Source organism: Gorilla gorilla, chromosome 4, assembly GCF_029281585.2.
Source record: "Gorilla gorilla gorilla isolate KB3781 chromosome 4, NHGRI_mGorGor1-v2.1_pri, whole genome shotgun sequence".
Taxonomy (NCBI): Eukaryota; Metazoa; Chordata; class Mammalia; order Primates; family Hominidae; genus Gorilla; species Gorilla gorilla.
This window is the reverse complement of record NC_073228.2, coordinates 85157233-85174397: the sequence shown is the minus strand read 5'-3', so window position 1 is coordinate 85174397 and position 17165 is coordinate 85157233. Positions and strand designations below refer to the sequence as shown.

The window sequence follows — 17165 nt, the reverse complement described above, 5'->3', positions numbered from 1 at the left end:
TATTATACTATATACTTCATTATAAATAAAATCTTAAATTCCAATTATGTAGATAGTTTTTTTAAAAGTCTGAAATCTTTCTTGTGAAATATTTCCTAAGAGAGGCAAAGAGTTCAAACAATTCAGTTCCAAAGGAAAACAAAAACAAAAACGCTATAAAGTTTCACTATACTTAAGTGGTTTTAAATGCATCCTTTCGGTTAAAAATCTGACTAAACTTCTACGGCAACTTCCAGGATTTCGAGCAGGACTGACAAACTTCAAGGCAAACAACTGTGCACCACAGCCACATTTCTTTCTGAGGCTGCAAAATGATTAGCCAGGGTCAGAGATGCCTGCGCAGGAGGACAAAGCGCTCCACAGGAACCATAACACACATGATTAGTAGAATCGGTTTACCACATGACAATTTGGAGGCCTGGCCAGAAGCCACCTAAATTCCACAATGGGAACACTCAATGCTCTTCCAAAAGAACAGAATCGACACTTTTCAAAACAACAGGAGATTCGATGCACATTTTGGCCTCCCTTGTTCTCACTTCTGGGCGCTTAACGGTAAAGTCCTAGATCCAGGAAAGAATGCAAGTGTTCTCGACCCCTTGGGTTGCTCTAGTCCCAAAAAGGGAGCTCCTGCGGCCATCTGACTAGTTGCCAAGAGTCCTCAGGTCCCACCCGTGCCTTCTGTTTCCTAGTCTCCACAGCCTCTGTGACCAGGGAGGTCCTCCTTTTGTTCTCCAGGGCTCCAGCCAAGGGGAGACTCAACAGCAACCGCGACAGGAAGGGAGGATGGGCCGGAAAACAGAAACCTTCCCAGCAGTCACTCCATCCCCAAGAATCTTTTTTGCAACTAGCATAAACTGGAACATTTGCACAGAATCCTATTTCTGTAAACCAAATAATATTTTTAAACATGCTGGAGGAGGAGACTCCATGAAAGAGATCTGTGTGGAATCTTTCTGTAAAGAGAAAATTGTGCAGCATTTCAAAAAATCATTCTTGAATTCTTTGCTTCAAAAATGCCTGGTTTTCTTATATCCATGAGACACAGAGAATGTGTGGCACAATATTTGTTTATCTCAGGGTCAAGCTCAAGACAGCAACAGATGGTACATCTGTGCCATAATTCCTCCCAGGGCACACTTACGCATCTCACGCTGGTCATGCTAGGTATCAGTGACATTGAGCTGGAAACTCTGACTTACAAAATGCATCCCAAGTGACTTACCTGAAACATGGGATAGGTCAAGAATGTCTCCAGCATCCTCCCCTCACAGGCTGGATTGGCTTCATACTGTTTTAAGAGTTTGTCAAAATCTCTGTTTTGCTTACAATTGGCGAGAACTTGCAGGCTGTACTGGTGATTACGCACAAATTCTTGATAAATGTTCAGCATGGGGAGCAAAATATCAAACAGATCAGCTGGAAAGAAACAGTAAACACGGCTGTTTCCCTTGTTGCTTGGTAAATTACCTACACTGGGCAGGAATGGCAAAGAGTGGGTCCCAGCACCAGGTGTCACACATGCATGGAGCTGCAACCCTGATGCCTGAATGATGATCTGGTAGAATGCACTCATGGGCAGCACTTGACTCCAGCCCCAAATTAACTATGACAGGCCAGGGGAAAGAATCAAAAGGTAACACTGAGGCAGGGCCCAAAGTACCCAAAAGGCAAGGAGACAGGGTCCCGGGGTACAGAAGCTCACGGGTCAACAGGGTGATGCAAACAGTTTAGGCTGAATAATGTTGGAGCTATTTTACTCTAATTGCAGCCACTCTAAAAGAAAATCTTACACCTTTAAAGAATGCACTTACCTAAAATTAAAGTGGGCCAGTTCGCTATCCTTGCCTTTAGTCCTTGATGAAATATTTCATGAAGAAACATGATTGTTTCACTATAAAAAAAGGAAAAATAATATAATTTAGTTGCTATAATGTGTTTATTTTGTTTAAAATCCAGAGTCCTTAAAGCCTTAATATATACATAATATATATGTCCCATAGGGCCTCCAAACTATACCCAATAATAACATGGATTATACTATCCTCAATCAAGCAATTATGACAGCCTCAGCAAACCCTGATATAACATTCAAATATTAGAGGACAGAAAGCACCAAATCATTGTCACATAACCTTCTTCATCAATTTTTAAGTGAGCTTTCTGCTATTAGAATGCAGTATTTCAATCAATAGTCAGAAAATTAAAGTTATGATCCTTTTTTCTCTTCATATGTGATTCTAGATAACTCAGGAGAAAGTTTCTCTGTCAGTAAACTGAGTTTTGACAGAAGGAGAGAGGATGAGAAAAATCTAGAGCAAAAATTTTGACAGAACTCCACTATAACCACTCCCAAGATACCCAAGACAGAAATGCAAAAGAATCTTCTGAAAAGAGTGAAGCCTACACAGAGATACTAAAATAAGGATGATGCATAAATTAGGGATCTAAATTCCTAAAAGGGCCAAGAAGGGTAATTATCAAAGTCAAAACATCATTTGCTTTCTCCTCATTGGAATTAGCCTACTGCAATGAGCCTTTGAAGCCTTTTCTGAACTAACACAGTGACACAATCAAATACAGAACTGTTCATCTCAGTGAGATCCCTTGGCTTGTTATTAGTCAAGTTCCATTACAACCGACATCAAGAAATCCTTACTATTTCAAATGGTCCATGAAATAAAACAGAAATGGCTCCATGACATTCTAATTTATTTTTCTTTTATAACAATTTAACTAAGTAGTGTTTGTTGTTCAAGGATTTCAACCAAATCTAGTTTGGCAGGTATTATAGGTTAGTCATTCAATCTGTATTCCATCCTCCTTCTAGGTGGAGAGGGGTAGAACTAAAACTACATTTCCCAGACTCCCTTGCAGCTATGGTTCTGGATGTAAATTCAGTTCCACTAATAGATGCAATTAGAAAGACACAGAAGGCAGAAGTAGGGGCCATCTTCCTATGGCTGAAAGTCAGTCATGGAGATGTGAGTGCTTTGGGGCAATGTCAGCACCCAGCTTTAGGATTCTAGTTTCTGGGAACCAGCTTCCAGAGTCTGAGAGGCATCTGTGGCAGCAGCAGTGGTGGCAGTGGTTTCCTAACCTCTGGATCTAGTCTATGTTCTCTGAAAGTCAACAGTTTAAGGGCCACTCCCTGACTTTACTCCCCCAGCCTTTCCAACAGATTCTGTAAGCAGTGAATTCCCTCCACTCAGCGAGGGATTTCTCTGTCCTATGTTGAACACAAACTAATGGATACATCTACCTTCATATTTTGATACCTGGATGGTTAGAAAACAGATGAAACAATTCTGTATATAAACAGGAAGATTGCATTTTCTTAACTATAAACCTGTGTTAAAATTCAAAATTATTGAGCTGCCTAGGGCTTAATTTCAAAGGCATGTAAAGGGAATCTAGTTAAACAACAGTAATGATATAAATCTTCTTTAAGCCTCACCTTTAAAAATACACCTCTTCACATTATGTTAAGTGAAATAAGCCAGGTACAGAAAGACAAGTATCACATGTTCTCACTCATATTTGAAAGCTGAAAAAGTTAATCTCATGGAGGTAGTGAATAGAATGGTGGTTACCAGAGGCTAGGAAGGGTAGTGGGGAAGGGGAGGATGAAGAGAGGGTTTGGTGAATGGGTACAACAGTATAGTTAGATAGAAGGAATAACTTCTATTATTTGATAGCACAATAGGGCAGCTATAGTTAACAATAATTTATTTCAAAATATCTAGAAGATTTAGACTGCTCCCAACACAAAAGAAATGATAAATGTTTGAGGTGACGGATATCTCAATTACACACATTTGATCATTTTACATCATATGCTTATATCAAACTATAACATATACCTCATAAATATGTACAGCTATTATATATCCATTCCATATTATGTATATGTATTATGTAACCATAAAATGTATCCATAAAAATTAAAAATAAAAAAGTTTTAAAATTTCTTTTCAAATCTCCATCTAAGTCTAGATGTGGTAAATAATTGCTAGTCTATATGAAGAGCTTATGGCTTTACCTTCCAAAGAGAGGCATATCTTGACTCTGAATTTAAACAATATGATAAACCTGGCCTTTCCTGTTTCAGATCAAGCAATCCAGTAGAAACAAAGAGCCAGAGGGAACCTAAAAGAATGTGGCACAGCCTCTTTATTTACCTCTAGGTACCACCCTGTTTCTCTGTTCCTCTTTATAGCAGCTCTCCTCAAAAGAGTTTTCAATACCCACCCTCTCCAGTCCCTCTCATTATCAGAGTTCAGTACACAGTCCCATCCACTGCCATCAGACCTGTTGAAACTGCACACTTGGTGACTGAAGTATCACCAGAATGCTGTACTGCCTGAGGATCAAGGGCTACCCCTAGGCTCCTTTGGATGTCCCACACACTTGAGAGGAGCCATTGCCAGCAAGGTGGGGAAATCTCCCTCCTTCCTTTTAACAAAAGAAAGCCTAGCTTTTAATCTCATATTATCAGACTACCACTCATCATCTTTCCTTTCTGCACTCATCTACAGACACGCCAGTGGCTCTTCCTGATGCCTTGAGATCTGAGCTCTCAGCTCACAGTTGCTCTTTTCTCCAACACTACTCTTGTCATAATTCTTGGGGATTCCAATATGCACACAAACAACATTTCAATATCCTGGCCTCACAGAACCTTGAACTCTTCCTCCAAAGATCTTGTCCTCCACTGACCTCAGTCAACATCCCTTTGATTGTACTCTAGACCTTGTCATTGTCAATAGCTGCATCCCTTCCCTGTCTCAATTTCAAGCACAACATTCTCTGACTACTCCTAATCTTTCAGTTCACTGCCTTTAGAACCCTGACTCCAAAATTCTTTCACACTATCACGATCTAAATCCCCAGATCCCACCACCTTTTTATTGGCAAAAACCTCTCATACCAGCACTACTTTCTTTCCTCAGTTTAGATTCCATGGCTCATTATTATAATCTCTTCCTTGTATACAGCTTCAACTTCCTTATTCTTTTCTCACTTCATCACAGCAGCCACAACATCAATCCTAATTAATCCCAATCCTCCACCCACTCTGCACCTGCATCCATGCAGCTGAAAGTGGCTAAAGAAAAACAAGCAACCATCCTGACTGATCTCATTGGAAAGTCACAACCACTAGCCTAATAAGCTAACACAAGCTCTCAGTGCTGCCCAGCATTAATACAACATTCCTGAATCCATTTACTCCCCTGCCCTAGCTATCACTGTTCCACACCTCCTTCTCTCTCCTCCAACTCCGACACTTCCCTCCCATCTGCCCCATCAGCGGATGTCCTTGCCTCCTAACTACAGAAGTGTCCATGTACTATTCCTTCCCTGCCATGCTCCCAGCTAATGACAATCTCTTGACCTGTGCAGTACATTCTGTCCACTTTCGTCTTTGCAAGTTTACTGCTCAGCAATTCCCTCTCCCCTCCATCCTTCTTTTACCCTCTTCATTTGCCTCTAGGTACCACTCTGTTTCTCTTCTCCTCTATACAGCAGCCCTTCTCAAAAGAATTTTCTATACCCACCCTTTTGAATTCCTCTTCCCTCTGCCCCACCACCTGTTCTCTCCTAAGCCTCCAATCAGGCTTTGGTCTCTAATCAAAGTTACCATTAAACTCCGAGTTGTTAAACCCATGGTCAATTCTAAGTTATTGCTCATTTGACTTTTTTGGCATCGTTGTTGGTTCCCTCTTGCTTTCGTTTCCAGGACAACTCACTCTTCTGGTTTTCATTGACAACTCAAAGGATCCTCTTCACTCTTCTTTGCTGGCTCCTGTTTATCTTCCTGACCTCTAGATGTTGGAATATCCATGCTCCTCTTTTCTTATCCATCTGTACTCACTTGCTTGGTAATACCATTCAGACTAGCAGCTTTAAATACTATCTGTATGCTAGAGGACTCCCAAATTTCTATCTTTGGCCCAGAATCTTCCTCTGAACTCCAAACAAATATCTGATCCCTACTGACTTGACATCTCCACTTAGATGGCTAATAGCATCTCACGCTCAACAGATCCAAGAGAAAACAGTCATCTTTTCCCCTCAGCCTGTTCTTCACTCAATCTTTACCATTTAGTAAACAGTAACTCCATCCTTCTAGTTGTCCAGACCAAAAAACGTTGCGATCTTACCTGTCTTTTTGCTTTCTCTTAAAACCCACATCAAACCCATCAACAAATCCCAACTGTTGAGTCCTGATGGATAAGTAAGCAACAAGGAAGGGGCCTCCGATGGGGGAAGGCTCCAGGTAGGGGAGAAGAATGAACAATTGTTCTGAGAAACACAACCCGCTGGCACCAGGAATGACCTTTCCACACCTAGCCCGCTCTTGCACGACCCTATAAAACTTCCCTCCAGCCCCTGCCTCTCTGCAGACAGCCCCTTCTCTGCTGTGCTGCCCATTGCACCCTTGCAACATGTTTTCACACATTCTCTGACAAATCTGCCTTGCTTTATCTACAACTGTTTTGGTAAATTCCGTGACACTGGCCCCAGCTAGTTGCATCCGTGACACCTACTGGCTCTGACTTAAAAATACACCCAGAATCCAACTACTTATACTGCCTCCATTATAATCATCTCTTACTTGGATTACTGAAATAGCTACCTAACAGGTGTGTCATCTCTCACTCTGTTTATTGAAATAGCCACCTAATTGATCTCCCTACAGACTATTCTCAGCAGAGAAGCCAGAGTGAGCCTTTCAAAACAGAAGTCACATCACACCCCTTCTCTGCTCAAAACCTGACCAATGTCTCTGCATCTCATTTAGAGCAAAAGTTAATGGCTCTACCATGTCCCACCTTGATAACTCCCTGACTCTTCCCTTCACTGACACTGAGCAGGGCAGGTCCTCAAGCTGGACTATCGGGCAGGTGAAAGCCCCATGTCCCCTGCACGCACAGCTCCCTCTGCTTGCCTCACTCTTCCTCCAGGAACTTCAAGCCTTTGCTCGAATGTCACCTTATCCTTGAAACTTTTCTGAAAACCTGCTATAAAAAAACCTATGGTACATTCACAGATTGTAATACCGTGTCGTGATTTTTTTAAATAGAATGCTCTTTAGGTATCAATATGGAAAGATCTTCAGAAAATAATGTTAAGTGAAACAATGAAGTACATGTTAAAGTACATTGCCTTTGTGTAAGAAGAGGGAAAATAAGACTCTATATTCATAGTTTCTTAGATCAAAATTGAGAAACACTGAAAGGATAGATAAGAAACTAGTACAGATATTACATACAGAAAGTTGGGGGAATCGGGTGGACAGAGACAGGGTGAGAGTGCAACTGCTAACTGTTGTTTTCATGTTATTTTGACCTTTGAACCATGTGAGTGTACTATCTACTCAAAAACAAATAGCTAAAATTCTAAGTAAAACACTAAACCCTCCCTTGACCCCCTTCTCCCATTCCCTTCTTTATTTTTCTCCACAGCTCTGATGGCCATATAATATACTATCTATTTCACTAATGCTGTTCATTGTCTATCTTCCTGCATCAAAATTTAAGTTCCATAAAGGCAGGCATTTTCTGATTTTTCACTGATGAATCCTCAGCAGTAAGGAAACTAAAGATTTATTGAGCAAATAAATTCACCAGACCTTCTCAGGCCGTGTCTTAGCTTTTGCTCTTCCTAAAATACTTGTGTATAATTAACATGTAAAAACCCATAATCACTCCATTTTCTTCAGTTTATGAGTGATTATATTCCCCAACACACATCTCCACGCGATAAGACAATGTAGGTCAAATAGAGAAGAAAAAATTAAGAACATTAGATGCCAAGATTCAAGTAAAGATATAAAAATAACAATGCAGGCTGGGTGTGGTGGCTCACGCCTGTAATCTCGGCACTTTGGGAGGCCAAGGCAGGCAGATCACGAGGTCAGGAGATCGAGACCATCCTGTCTAACACGGTGAAACCCCGTCTCTACTAAAAATACAAAAATTAGCCAGGTGTGGTGGTGGGCACCTGTAGTCCCAGCTACTCAGGAGGCTGAGGCAGGAGGATGGCGTGAACCTGGGAGGCGGAGCTGGCAGTGAGCTGAGATCGTGCCACTGCACTCCAGCCTGGGCGACAGAGCATGACTCCATCTCAAAAAAAAAAAAAAAAATAAAATAAAATAAAATAACAATGGAACACAAGTAATAGCTTTCTTATTTTTACCATCATAAACTAATAGAGATGAATTTATGAGACCCTTTTAAAGATTAAGTAAAAATTCTTGTTGGAAATACAAAGGGGTTTTTCTCATAACTCTTTGATTTATGCAATGTCAAACCTGTTGAGAAAAATACTGCTGACGTCGTCGTGGCTGATGGGGGGCTTCTTGGAGCTGGCGGCCATACGCAGGGGCCGGAGAAAGCCGTTGACCAGGATGTAGAGCTGGTGAACGTACTCTGACTCTGCCTCCACCATGGTGAACACAATCTGGTTTCTCTTCCTCATACTTTCAGCATGAGGAGAACAAATGTAATCCTGCACGATGGTCTTCCATTTCCTTCTGCACAACCATCCTCGCATGAAGCTCTGAACCTACAGAACAAAAAATCAAAAAGGAATCTGACTAGTTGCAATGGTGATTTATTTATGGAAAAGAACATGAAATATAATTAAAAATCAATTTTGTAGAAAACATGATAACCTCTAAAATTGATAAGGATTCCCTAGGGATGATGTGAAAAATAACAGGCAAGCCTGAGAAAGTGCACTGGCCTGTGTGTTTCAGCCAATCAACAAACATTTACTGATCATCTTTAAAGTGTCCAGGTAAATGCTGGGCACATTAAAGTTTTGTTACAGTGAAAGGGGAAAGATTATTAGCATAAAATAAGAGGAATAATAACAAATTAAAAAGAAATAAGATTTGAAGATGTATATCCAGGGAAATTTCCTCAAATATGATGCTTTCCACTTATTATTAACAAAGCTGAGTAAGTGCTTTATATAAGACAATCAAGATCATAGGATCAAAACCTAAATGACAAATCAAAACACAGTGGACTAGAGTGAGAGCGAGAGCCGGCATTTGGTTCATTGCAAAAGCTGTGCAATTATAAATGGCAGTAAGAGGGAAAAATCTGCTGATTGTGTGGATGTTAAACAAGAAGCAATAATAAAACAGAAATATAAGCGGATGTGTTGATTTACTCAATCTTCACACGTGCCCAAAAAAAAATCTTTCTTAAATAACACTAAAGATTGAAGCTAAAAGAAATATTTTTGAAATGTAATTTAAAAAATATTCCCCCAAAATATGAAAGCCGCACAAAATCAAGAGGTTGAACAGCACTTAATTAACCCCACTGGAGAACACTATTGTCTTAATGCCTGGTTTTGGCATCCTTCCTAGACAGTGTAAATAAATCTCAAGCAGAAATTCTCTAGAGTAGCCATGTCTGGATCACTCTGCAGGGCAAGTCTGGGAGCCATAGCCCAGAAACAGCAAGGCTGCTCCCGGCTCACGCACAGGGTGGCAAAGACACCACCATAGAACAGATGACTGGTCACCATGCTCCTACAAAGCTGGAAACCTCCAGGCCCTACCTTTTTAATCTTCTTGATGTCTGGATCTTCATCTTCTTGGTTGCTTTGGTAAGGTCGCATTCGTTCTTTGGTTTTATTAAGAGCAATAATCTGGAACACAAAGTTGGTCCATTTCATGATTTGGGAAATGCTGGATTATAGCCATAACACACAGGAAGCTCTGCCTACAAAGGTGGTCCAATGAGATCCTCAGGAAACATCCAATTTTTATGCACCCTCTCTTCCTTTGGTGCTGAGATGGGGGAAACATGAACTTTACCCCAAGCACGGTATCACCAATGAAAGTGTTTATAAGAAGTGACTGTGTAAAGTGTGACCGGGGATCTGGGCTAGCAGAAATGTTGGCCCAAAACTCAGCCCCAGCTGCCAGTGGTGAGCCCGCCAAGACCTTGTCAGGAGTCCAGCGATATGTCCATCCCCTCGCCTGAAGGTGGCTGCCTGCAATGTCCTGTGGTCCCCACACGCAGTGACACTCAGCTCAGAGCCCCTGGTTCTGGCCATTGGCCTGTAGTCTTCCAAAGCACATGGCACCCCAGACTCACAGACATCCTTAGGAAAATGGCAACTGTAAAGGGAACTTCAGAGCCTTGGGGCTGGTCCAAGCCAACCAAGAGAATTCCTCAAAAAAGGTAAAAAGGATCAAACTAACCTGGGATCTCTTTATATCTCCAGCTCAGTTCTGTGACCTGTGAGGGGCATTTCAAGACTGGGTGGCCTCTCAACTACACATAGCAGTAAAATTCTCTAGACCGGCACTCAACAGCAGGCTCTTACAAGCTTAAGAACCTATACAGACCTACTAGCCAGCAATACCTTAAAAGTTAAGAGATCATAATTGCCCCTCTCTAGCCTGTCTTTCTATTCTGTCCCCAGTACCAAATACACCCCTCTGCCATTTTCTGGCAAGGAGGTGGGAAAAGAAAGGGAGTAGGAAATAAATTATGGCTCCTGTCAAAAGACCAGAGAAGACATACCTGCAACTGACAGTTTTTTGCCGCAATCTACATTCAGACGAAAATAGAACATGGTGAAGGCAGATAAACACACACAAATATTGAGGAACATCGCCTGGTGTTGAGCTTCTCTCGTGGAGTAAATACCAACCTCTTTCACTGAGCAGAAAAGCATCTGCTCTAGCTTACAGTGGCAAAGAAAGAACACAATAATTTTGTTTTAAACAACAGTGCCTGATATAGTCTTTTAAAATGCAGGTTTGTTAAGTTTTCTGTTGCTGTTTTCACTGTATCACATATCAGGGTGGAATTGGGAAGTTAACAATGGTAATAATATGGTGAACACCATCTGCAAGTTGTCATCATCAGAGAAGCTGCCACATCTCTGTTGGAGGACGCTTGTACCCATACTCTCAACACCGGAGGTGATGTGTGTAGGGAGCAGAAGGCGAAAACCCCACCTAGGATTCACAGGGTATGTCTCAGAGGAAGGTGCAAGACACAAAAAGGAAAATGTTATCTGATGACAATAAAAATGACAAGAACTTTGCCAAAACCGACGAGCCTAAACTGTTTCTGTCAGTGAGGATACAATTACTAGTAGGTTTCATTGTGTCCTATTCCCTTCTTTGAATCTCAGAAGATACTAATGCATCCCTGGGCAGAAAGAGGGAAATCTCATTCTCTGCATTCCTCTCCCATTCTTCAGTGATTGCTTACTGCCCATGAGGAAGGATAGGACAGCGGGAAAGGTACATTCAGGATTCTCTACCTAGAGTGAGGCCTGGGAGGGAGGGAGGACCCAGGCACACACCATGGCTGTGGACTCTAAAACCGCCTTCTGCTCACACTGGGCATCAGCCTCACTATCTGGGGATGCAAGGCCTGAGAAGTTCACACTCTGAGGGAGGGAGGGGGAGGCAGGAATTCCAACTCCAGGGAAAAATGCACCCTAGCAAATGTCTTATAGTTTAATCCAAATGTTCTTTTCAAAACTGTGGAGGGGAGAAGGTTGGACTCCTTCAAATCTAAAAGAGTAAAGTATTTCTGAATTCATTGCTGGTTCTCCCTTAGTTGTCATTTTAGACTTTAATTGAATCTATGGCAGACTCATAATTATCATTACTGTAGGGTATCTGAAAACAGTTAAATGCTATAATCAATTCTTGAATTTCTGAGCTAATGAAGGATATCAGGAGAACAAATAACCACCCCGCACCAAAAAAAAAAAAAAGCACATTATCCTGATATGTTCCTGTAGCACATTTACTTAATCCTAATATAGACATTAGATTCATGTCTAGGTCAGGCCCAGCCACGTATGTGTTGATGTCAGAGGAAGTCAGCCTGGGATTAAAATGTTGCCCTGAATAGGCCTTAAGTAATCATGAGGAAATGACGGTAAACATGAAACAATGAGAAGGAATCTATTGACTGGGAAATACCTCTGATTTAAGCCTTTCGATTTCTGTGTCTTGATCTTCAAGTTGATGTCGGAGTTGGTTAGCTGCAATTTTTTCTGTCTCTACGATCTGAACTAGATGAATGTACTTCTGCATTAATACTTCCCTCTCAATCAAAATGTCTGCATAACTTGAGAGAAAATTACACAGTTAGTCATTGAGATATTGTTCTACTATATAGAGTTCCATATAGAATATAATATGCTACATTTGAAAAAGAAGTTATGAGCATTGTTTGTTCAGCTATCTCTACTTGACATAAATGTTAACTTTCAGCTTACATTTGGTATCCTTCGACGATGAAGAATTTAAATAATCATTTTACATATCCTTTACTAAGAATTCATTTAATGATACTTGCTACCCAAAAAATCTTACCATAGAAGTGGGAAAAGTACAAAAGAAATTGTAATAGTTTTAAAAAGAAAGTAGCGTGTCTTCTTTAACAAAAAAACTGAGGTCTTTTGAATTCTGGCACATGGTTTCCAGGGATGCTATTCAAAATATTTCACCGAGTAAGATATTAGCCAATCAAAATAAACCTGCTCCCAAACAGAATGAATGCAGAGACCATTACAACAGGCACTAACTGGAAAAAATCTATTACGTCTGTATTAGTGACCACCAACTCTGTTGGGCTCTCTTTAAGACTGCAAAATCATTGACTACTCTATTTCTAAAGCCAACAGAAATAGAAATTATATTCTAGAATTAAGTTTAGATTATTTGGGCCCTAACTCCTGCAGCCTAGCCTGTATCTATGTCTTTGGTCAAGTATGGTAAAACAAAACTTACTCTCAGATTTTTACTGATGATATAATTCTGTGGTATCTAAAATTTTGCCTCCAGATCTTCTTGCATCATTCAGGATGATGAAATGGATATTCTTCCATGCATATCATCTTTCCCCAATGGTATGACAGTAATAATTCATGGTAGTTACTATTTATTGAGTGCATAGGATATAGTATACATTATTTCATCTCATAATCCCAGCAACCCCAGGAGATTTGTGATCCCAATTGCCCAGGGAAGGAATTTGATCTTCACAGAGGCGAAGTACTGACCTCAGATCACACAGCTAGTAGGTAGCAGGGCTGGGATTCAAATTAAGGTATGTCTGACCCGAAGTCCATGTTCTTAAACACCAGCTAAACTGCCTCTCTCATGAGAAAGTGCACGCTGGACATAAACAAGAATGTTGTAGTGGAAGTGTTTTGAGATACCTGCCCAATCTTCCACACACTTACCTCCTCTTTGGGAACTTGGGCCATGGCAAGTCATGTTTATACCACAAAAGCTGCCCTCATGACCACATTAAACCAGCCTAAAAAGAGATAACTGGTGCAAGCTAAACCAAATGGATTCTTTCCCCTTGGAATCTGGGATTCTACCTCGCTTTATTTGCTTGAACTGCAATAATATTAACTTGGAAATTCTAGTTGCCATTTTTGGGCAGCCATATTTGGCCACATCCATGCCAAAACAGTCAAAGTGAGTCCGACGGGAGAGAAAAGAATAAGCAGATGTTCAGAAAAGCAAAGACAGGAGAGACAGAAAGTCTGAGACAGAAAGTTAATGGCTACCTGGGCTCCTGTAGCTTTCTAGTTCCTGGTGCCAGGCCCTCGTGACACTGGAATACAATTTTAGGCTGGGGTTCAGGGAGATACTGCAGTGTCCTGCTAATAAATTCTTTCTTTTAACCTAAACTGGTTTGAGGTTTAGCTTACTTGGTTTGTGTTGCTTGGAACTAAAAGTCTTAAGACACTTCTGAAATCACAATTTTAGGTTAATTATCTCAACATCCTCAGCACCTGTATTGTGCGTGTTGTTAGGGTTAGAAAAGAACCGCGTCAGCAACATTTTTAAGTCACTCGCTCTGAGAAATTACCCAAAGAGAATAGAAAGGGAGGCTATGAAATTACAAGTGACAGGAAGGGAAAAGAAGAAGAAAAGATAGAAGAGTCTTGATAGGAATATGCTGTGGGAGAATTTAACGGAGAAAAATAGTAATAGAGCATAAAAAAAGCAATTGTTATAAAAATTCTGCCTTTCTCATCAGTTTTATTAGAAATATGCCAAATTGGTTACAAATATATTACATCAGTGTTAGGTAGCAAAGCAGTATTTTCTTTTCTCTTAAAAAAGTAAAAGAAAAAAGCAGGTCCAGTTTGGAATGCAAGGCTGACTTCACACAGACTCATCACCAACGTCCGCCTCCCTGCGCTTCCAAGGTCTTTGCTAGGAAGATTGTTTTCTGTTTAAAGAATGAAACCATAAGAGCATGATAAAAACAGGAAAATATGCCATCAATAGACCAGACATCCTCAGCACCTATATAATGGAATTTGTAAAATTCCATGAAGAGAAAAACTAAGCAAGCAGAATTAGCTTGGTGGGGAAATGAGAGTAGAGGAAACCACAGATACAGATACCTTGCATAAGCACACTTCTCACCAAGAGTGGCCCGGAGAGTCTCCAAGCTCGGAAGCAACAAATGTAAACAACAGAGGGTAGGCAAGGGCAATTGTTATGATCTTCCATTAAACAAGTACCTTTAGAATATGTGAAGTTAGGCTCCTCCTCTTCACACCCCTCAAAAATAAGAAATAAAAGGCACAGCTGGCAGCAGTGACATGTCCCCAGCTGACAGTGCAAGGTCTGCTTTCTCTAGAAAAGGGTGGCACCTTCCTAAAGAAGAACTCTAATGAAGGAGCTGGACTCTGAGAACACAGCTTGGGTTTACTCCAGACATTCACCGTGGACACAAGGGAGAACCAAGAAGGGAAAGGCTTTAAGAGAGCCCGGAAATAAAATACACTGTATTCATTTTCTATTCTGTAAAAACAGAACTTAAGCCACTAAATTTGGTGATAATTTGTTACAGAATAGAAAATGAATAGAGTGTATTTTACTTCCAGGCTCTTAAATCAACATATATTTATTATCTCATAGTTTCTGTGGGTTAGGAGTCTAGGCTCAGTTTAGCTAGACCTTTAGGTCAGGATGTCACGAGGCTATGATCACGGTGTCAATCAAGATGCATTATCATCTTGAGGCTTGACTGGGCAAGAATCCTATTCCAAGTTCATTCAGGCTGTTAGAAAAGTTCATTTCCTTGCTGCTGTAGAACTCGTAGCAGCTTCCTTCTTCAAAGCCAGTGGGAGAACATTTCTCACCTGCTCTGTAAGGTCTTTCATCTGATTGAATCAGGTCCACTAACGACCCTTTTAATTAACTCAATATTAACCGATTTAAGACTGTAATGATATCTTCAGTAACTCTTTTCCTTTGCCATATAACGTAACCTAATCAAGGACGTCACTATCCCATCATGTTTCCATATTTTAGTGGGTAGTAGCAAGTAACAGTTTCCAGCTGTGTGGGCTAAAGGGTATAGAATTATACAAGGAAGAATTTCCAAACCACCTTCCTACTGTCTGCCCACATATCTGAAAAGGAAGCTGACACATGTTACACGATGCAGCATTCACAGTCACAGAGTAAGCCCAGACCAACTACCCATAATGTCCCACAAGATCCTTCATTTAGAAACAAGGAATAGCAGACACTCATGAAAACCAGACTCCCCTCTCACCACAAAAGGCCCCTATAGTAGGCAGCATCTAAGATGGCCCCCTAATGATCCCCGGCTTCTAGTACTCACCCCCTTAGGTAAAAGGGCCTTCCTTTTGAGTGTGAGCTGGACCCTAAGTGACTCACTTATAAAGAATACAACATGGCAGGAGTGATGGGATGGCAATTCCATGATCGGTTTATAAGACTCTGGCTTCCATCTCCCTTGCCTTCTCTTGCTGTCTTGCTGGTTTGCTTTGAGGGAAGTCAGCTGCCAGGTTCTGAGCTACTCTGCAGAGAGGCCCCATGAATAAAGTAGACACTGTAGGAGGCCTCTGGCCAAGAGTCATTTAGGAACTGAGCTCAAGCCAACAACTGGTAAGGAAGCGAACCTAGCCAACAGCAGAGTGAGTGAACTTGGAAGTGGATCCTTCCCCTGTTGTGCATTCAGATGAGAATACAGACCTGGCCCACACCTTGATTGTAGCCTTGTGAGACACCTTTGGGCAGAGGCACGCAGCTAAGCTATGCCTGGGTTCCTGACCCACAGAAACTGTGTATAACAATAAATTGTTTATTGTTTTAAAAATTGTTAAGCAGCAAGAGATAACAAACACAGCCCCAAATGAACAAACAGAAAAGACATTAAAAGAAACAAAGCTAATTCAGGCAAAAAGGTACTTAATACCTACAGAAACTTATGGAAGGATATTAGACATAAAGCAAAAAGAGGCTGCCATGGAAAAGGAGTAATCAGATTTTTTTAAAAAAGCGTTCTTGGAAAAAAAAGATAATTACTAAAATTTTATAGCTCAATGGAATTACTAACCAATAACCCAGACATGGCTAAAAACTAAGCTGGGTGGTCAGAGAGGTCAAATAAAGAACACTAAACAAAAATATAAAGAGACTGGAAATATAAAAGGAAAACTGAGTAACCTAGAGTATAGATCCAAGAAGTCTAATATCTGTCTTGTGGGAGTTCCAAAAAGGAAAAAAGTTAGACTGCAATAGGGAAAAAATATTAATAATAAAGAAATGAGAGCTGGTCACCGTGGCTCACACCTGTAATCCTACCACTTTGGGATACTGAGGCAGGCAGATCACCTGAGTTTGAGACCAGCCTGGCCAACATGGTGAAACTCCGTCTTTACTAAAATACAAAAAATTAGCCAGGCATGGTGGTGGGCATCTATAGTCACAGCTACTTGGGAGGCTGAGGCAGGAGAATCATTTGAACCCGGGAGGCAGAGGTTGCAGTGAGCCGAGATCACGCCACTGCACTCCAGCCTGGGCAACAGAGAGAGACTCCATCTAAAAAAGAAAAAACAGAAATGGAAGAAACTTTCCCTGAACTGAGCATAGCACAGTTCAAATAGAATAATCCAAATACCAGACAAGATAAATGAAAACATTTCATACTCTGATACATCTTGGTAAAATATCAGAATTCTAAGGATAGAGAAAAATTATAGAAGCTTCCAAAGAGAAACAACAGGTAGCGAAAGGAAGTGAGAATCATGCTGTCATAGTTTTTTTTTTTCCTGTCATACTTTTCATCATTAACTTGGAATTCTAGGCAGCAACAAAG

General features: G+C 40.8%; 1 protein-coding gene across 4 annotated transcripts in view; it reads right to left on the bottom strand.

The window, feature by feature from the left end:
• RASGRF2 (Ras protein specific guanine nucleotide releasing factor 2) overlaps positions 1–17165 on the bottom strand; it is a 269681-nt gene that overhangs the window by 149407 nt on the left and 103109 nt on the right. For 3 of the 4 annotated variants that reach the window (XM_055386143.2, XM_055386145.2, XM_004058629.5), the window contains exons 3-7: positions 11981–12128; positions 9583–9672; positions 8318–8571; positions 1815–1894; positions 1226–1419 (exon numbers count right to left, since the gene is read on the bottom strand). In XM_055386143.2, the coding sequence (XP_055242118.1) occupies positions 1226–1419; positions 1815–1894; positions 8318–8571; positions 9583–9672; positions 11981–12128 (766 nt within the window). The remainder of the gene's footprint in view (positions 1–1225; positions 1420–1814; positions 1895–8317; positions 8572–9582; positions 9673–11980; positions 12129–17165) is intronic. The other variant, XM_055386148.2, reaches the window with a different exon arrangement.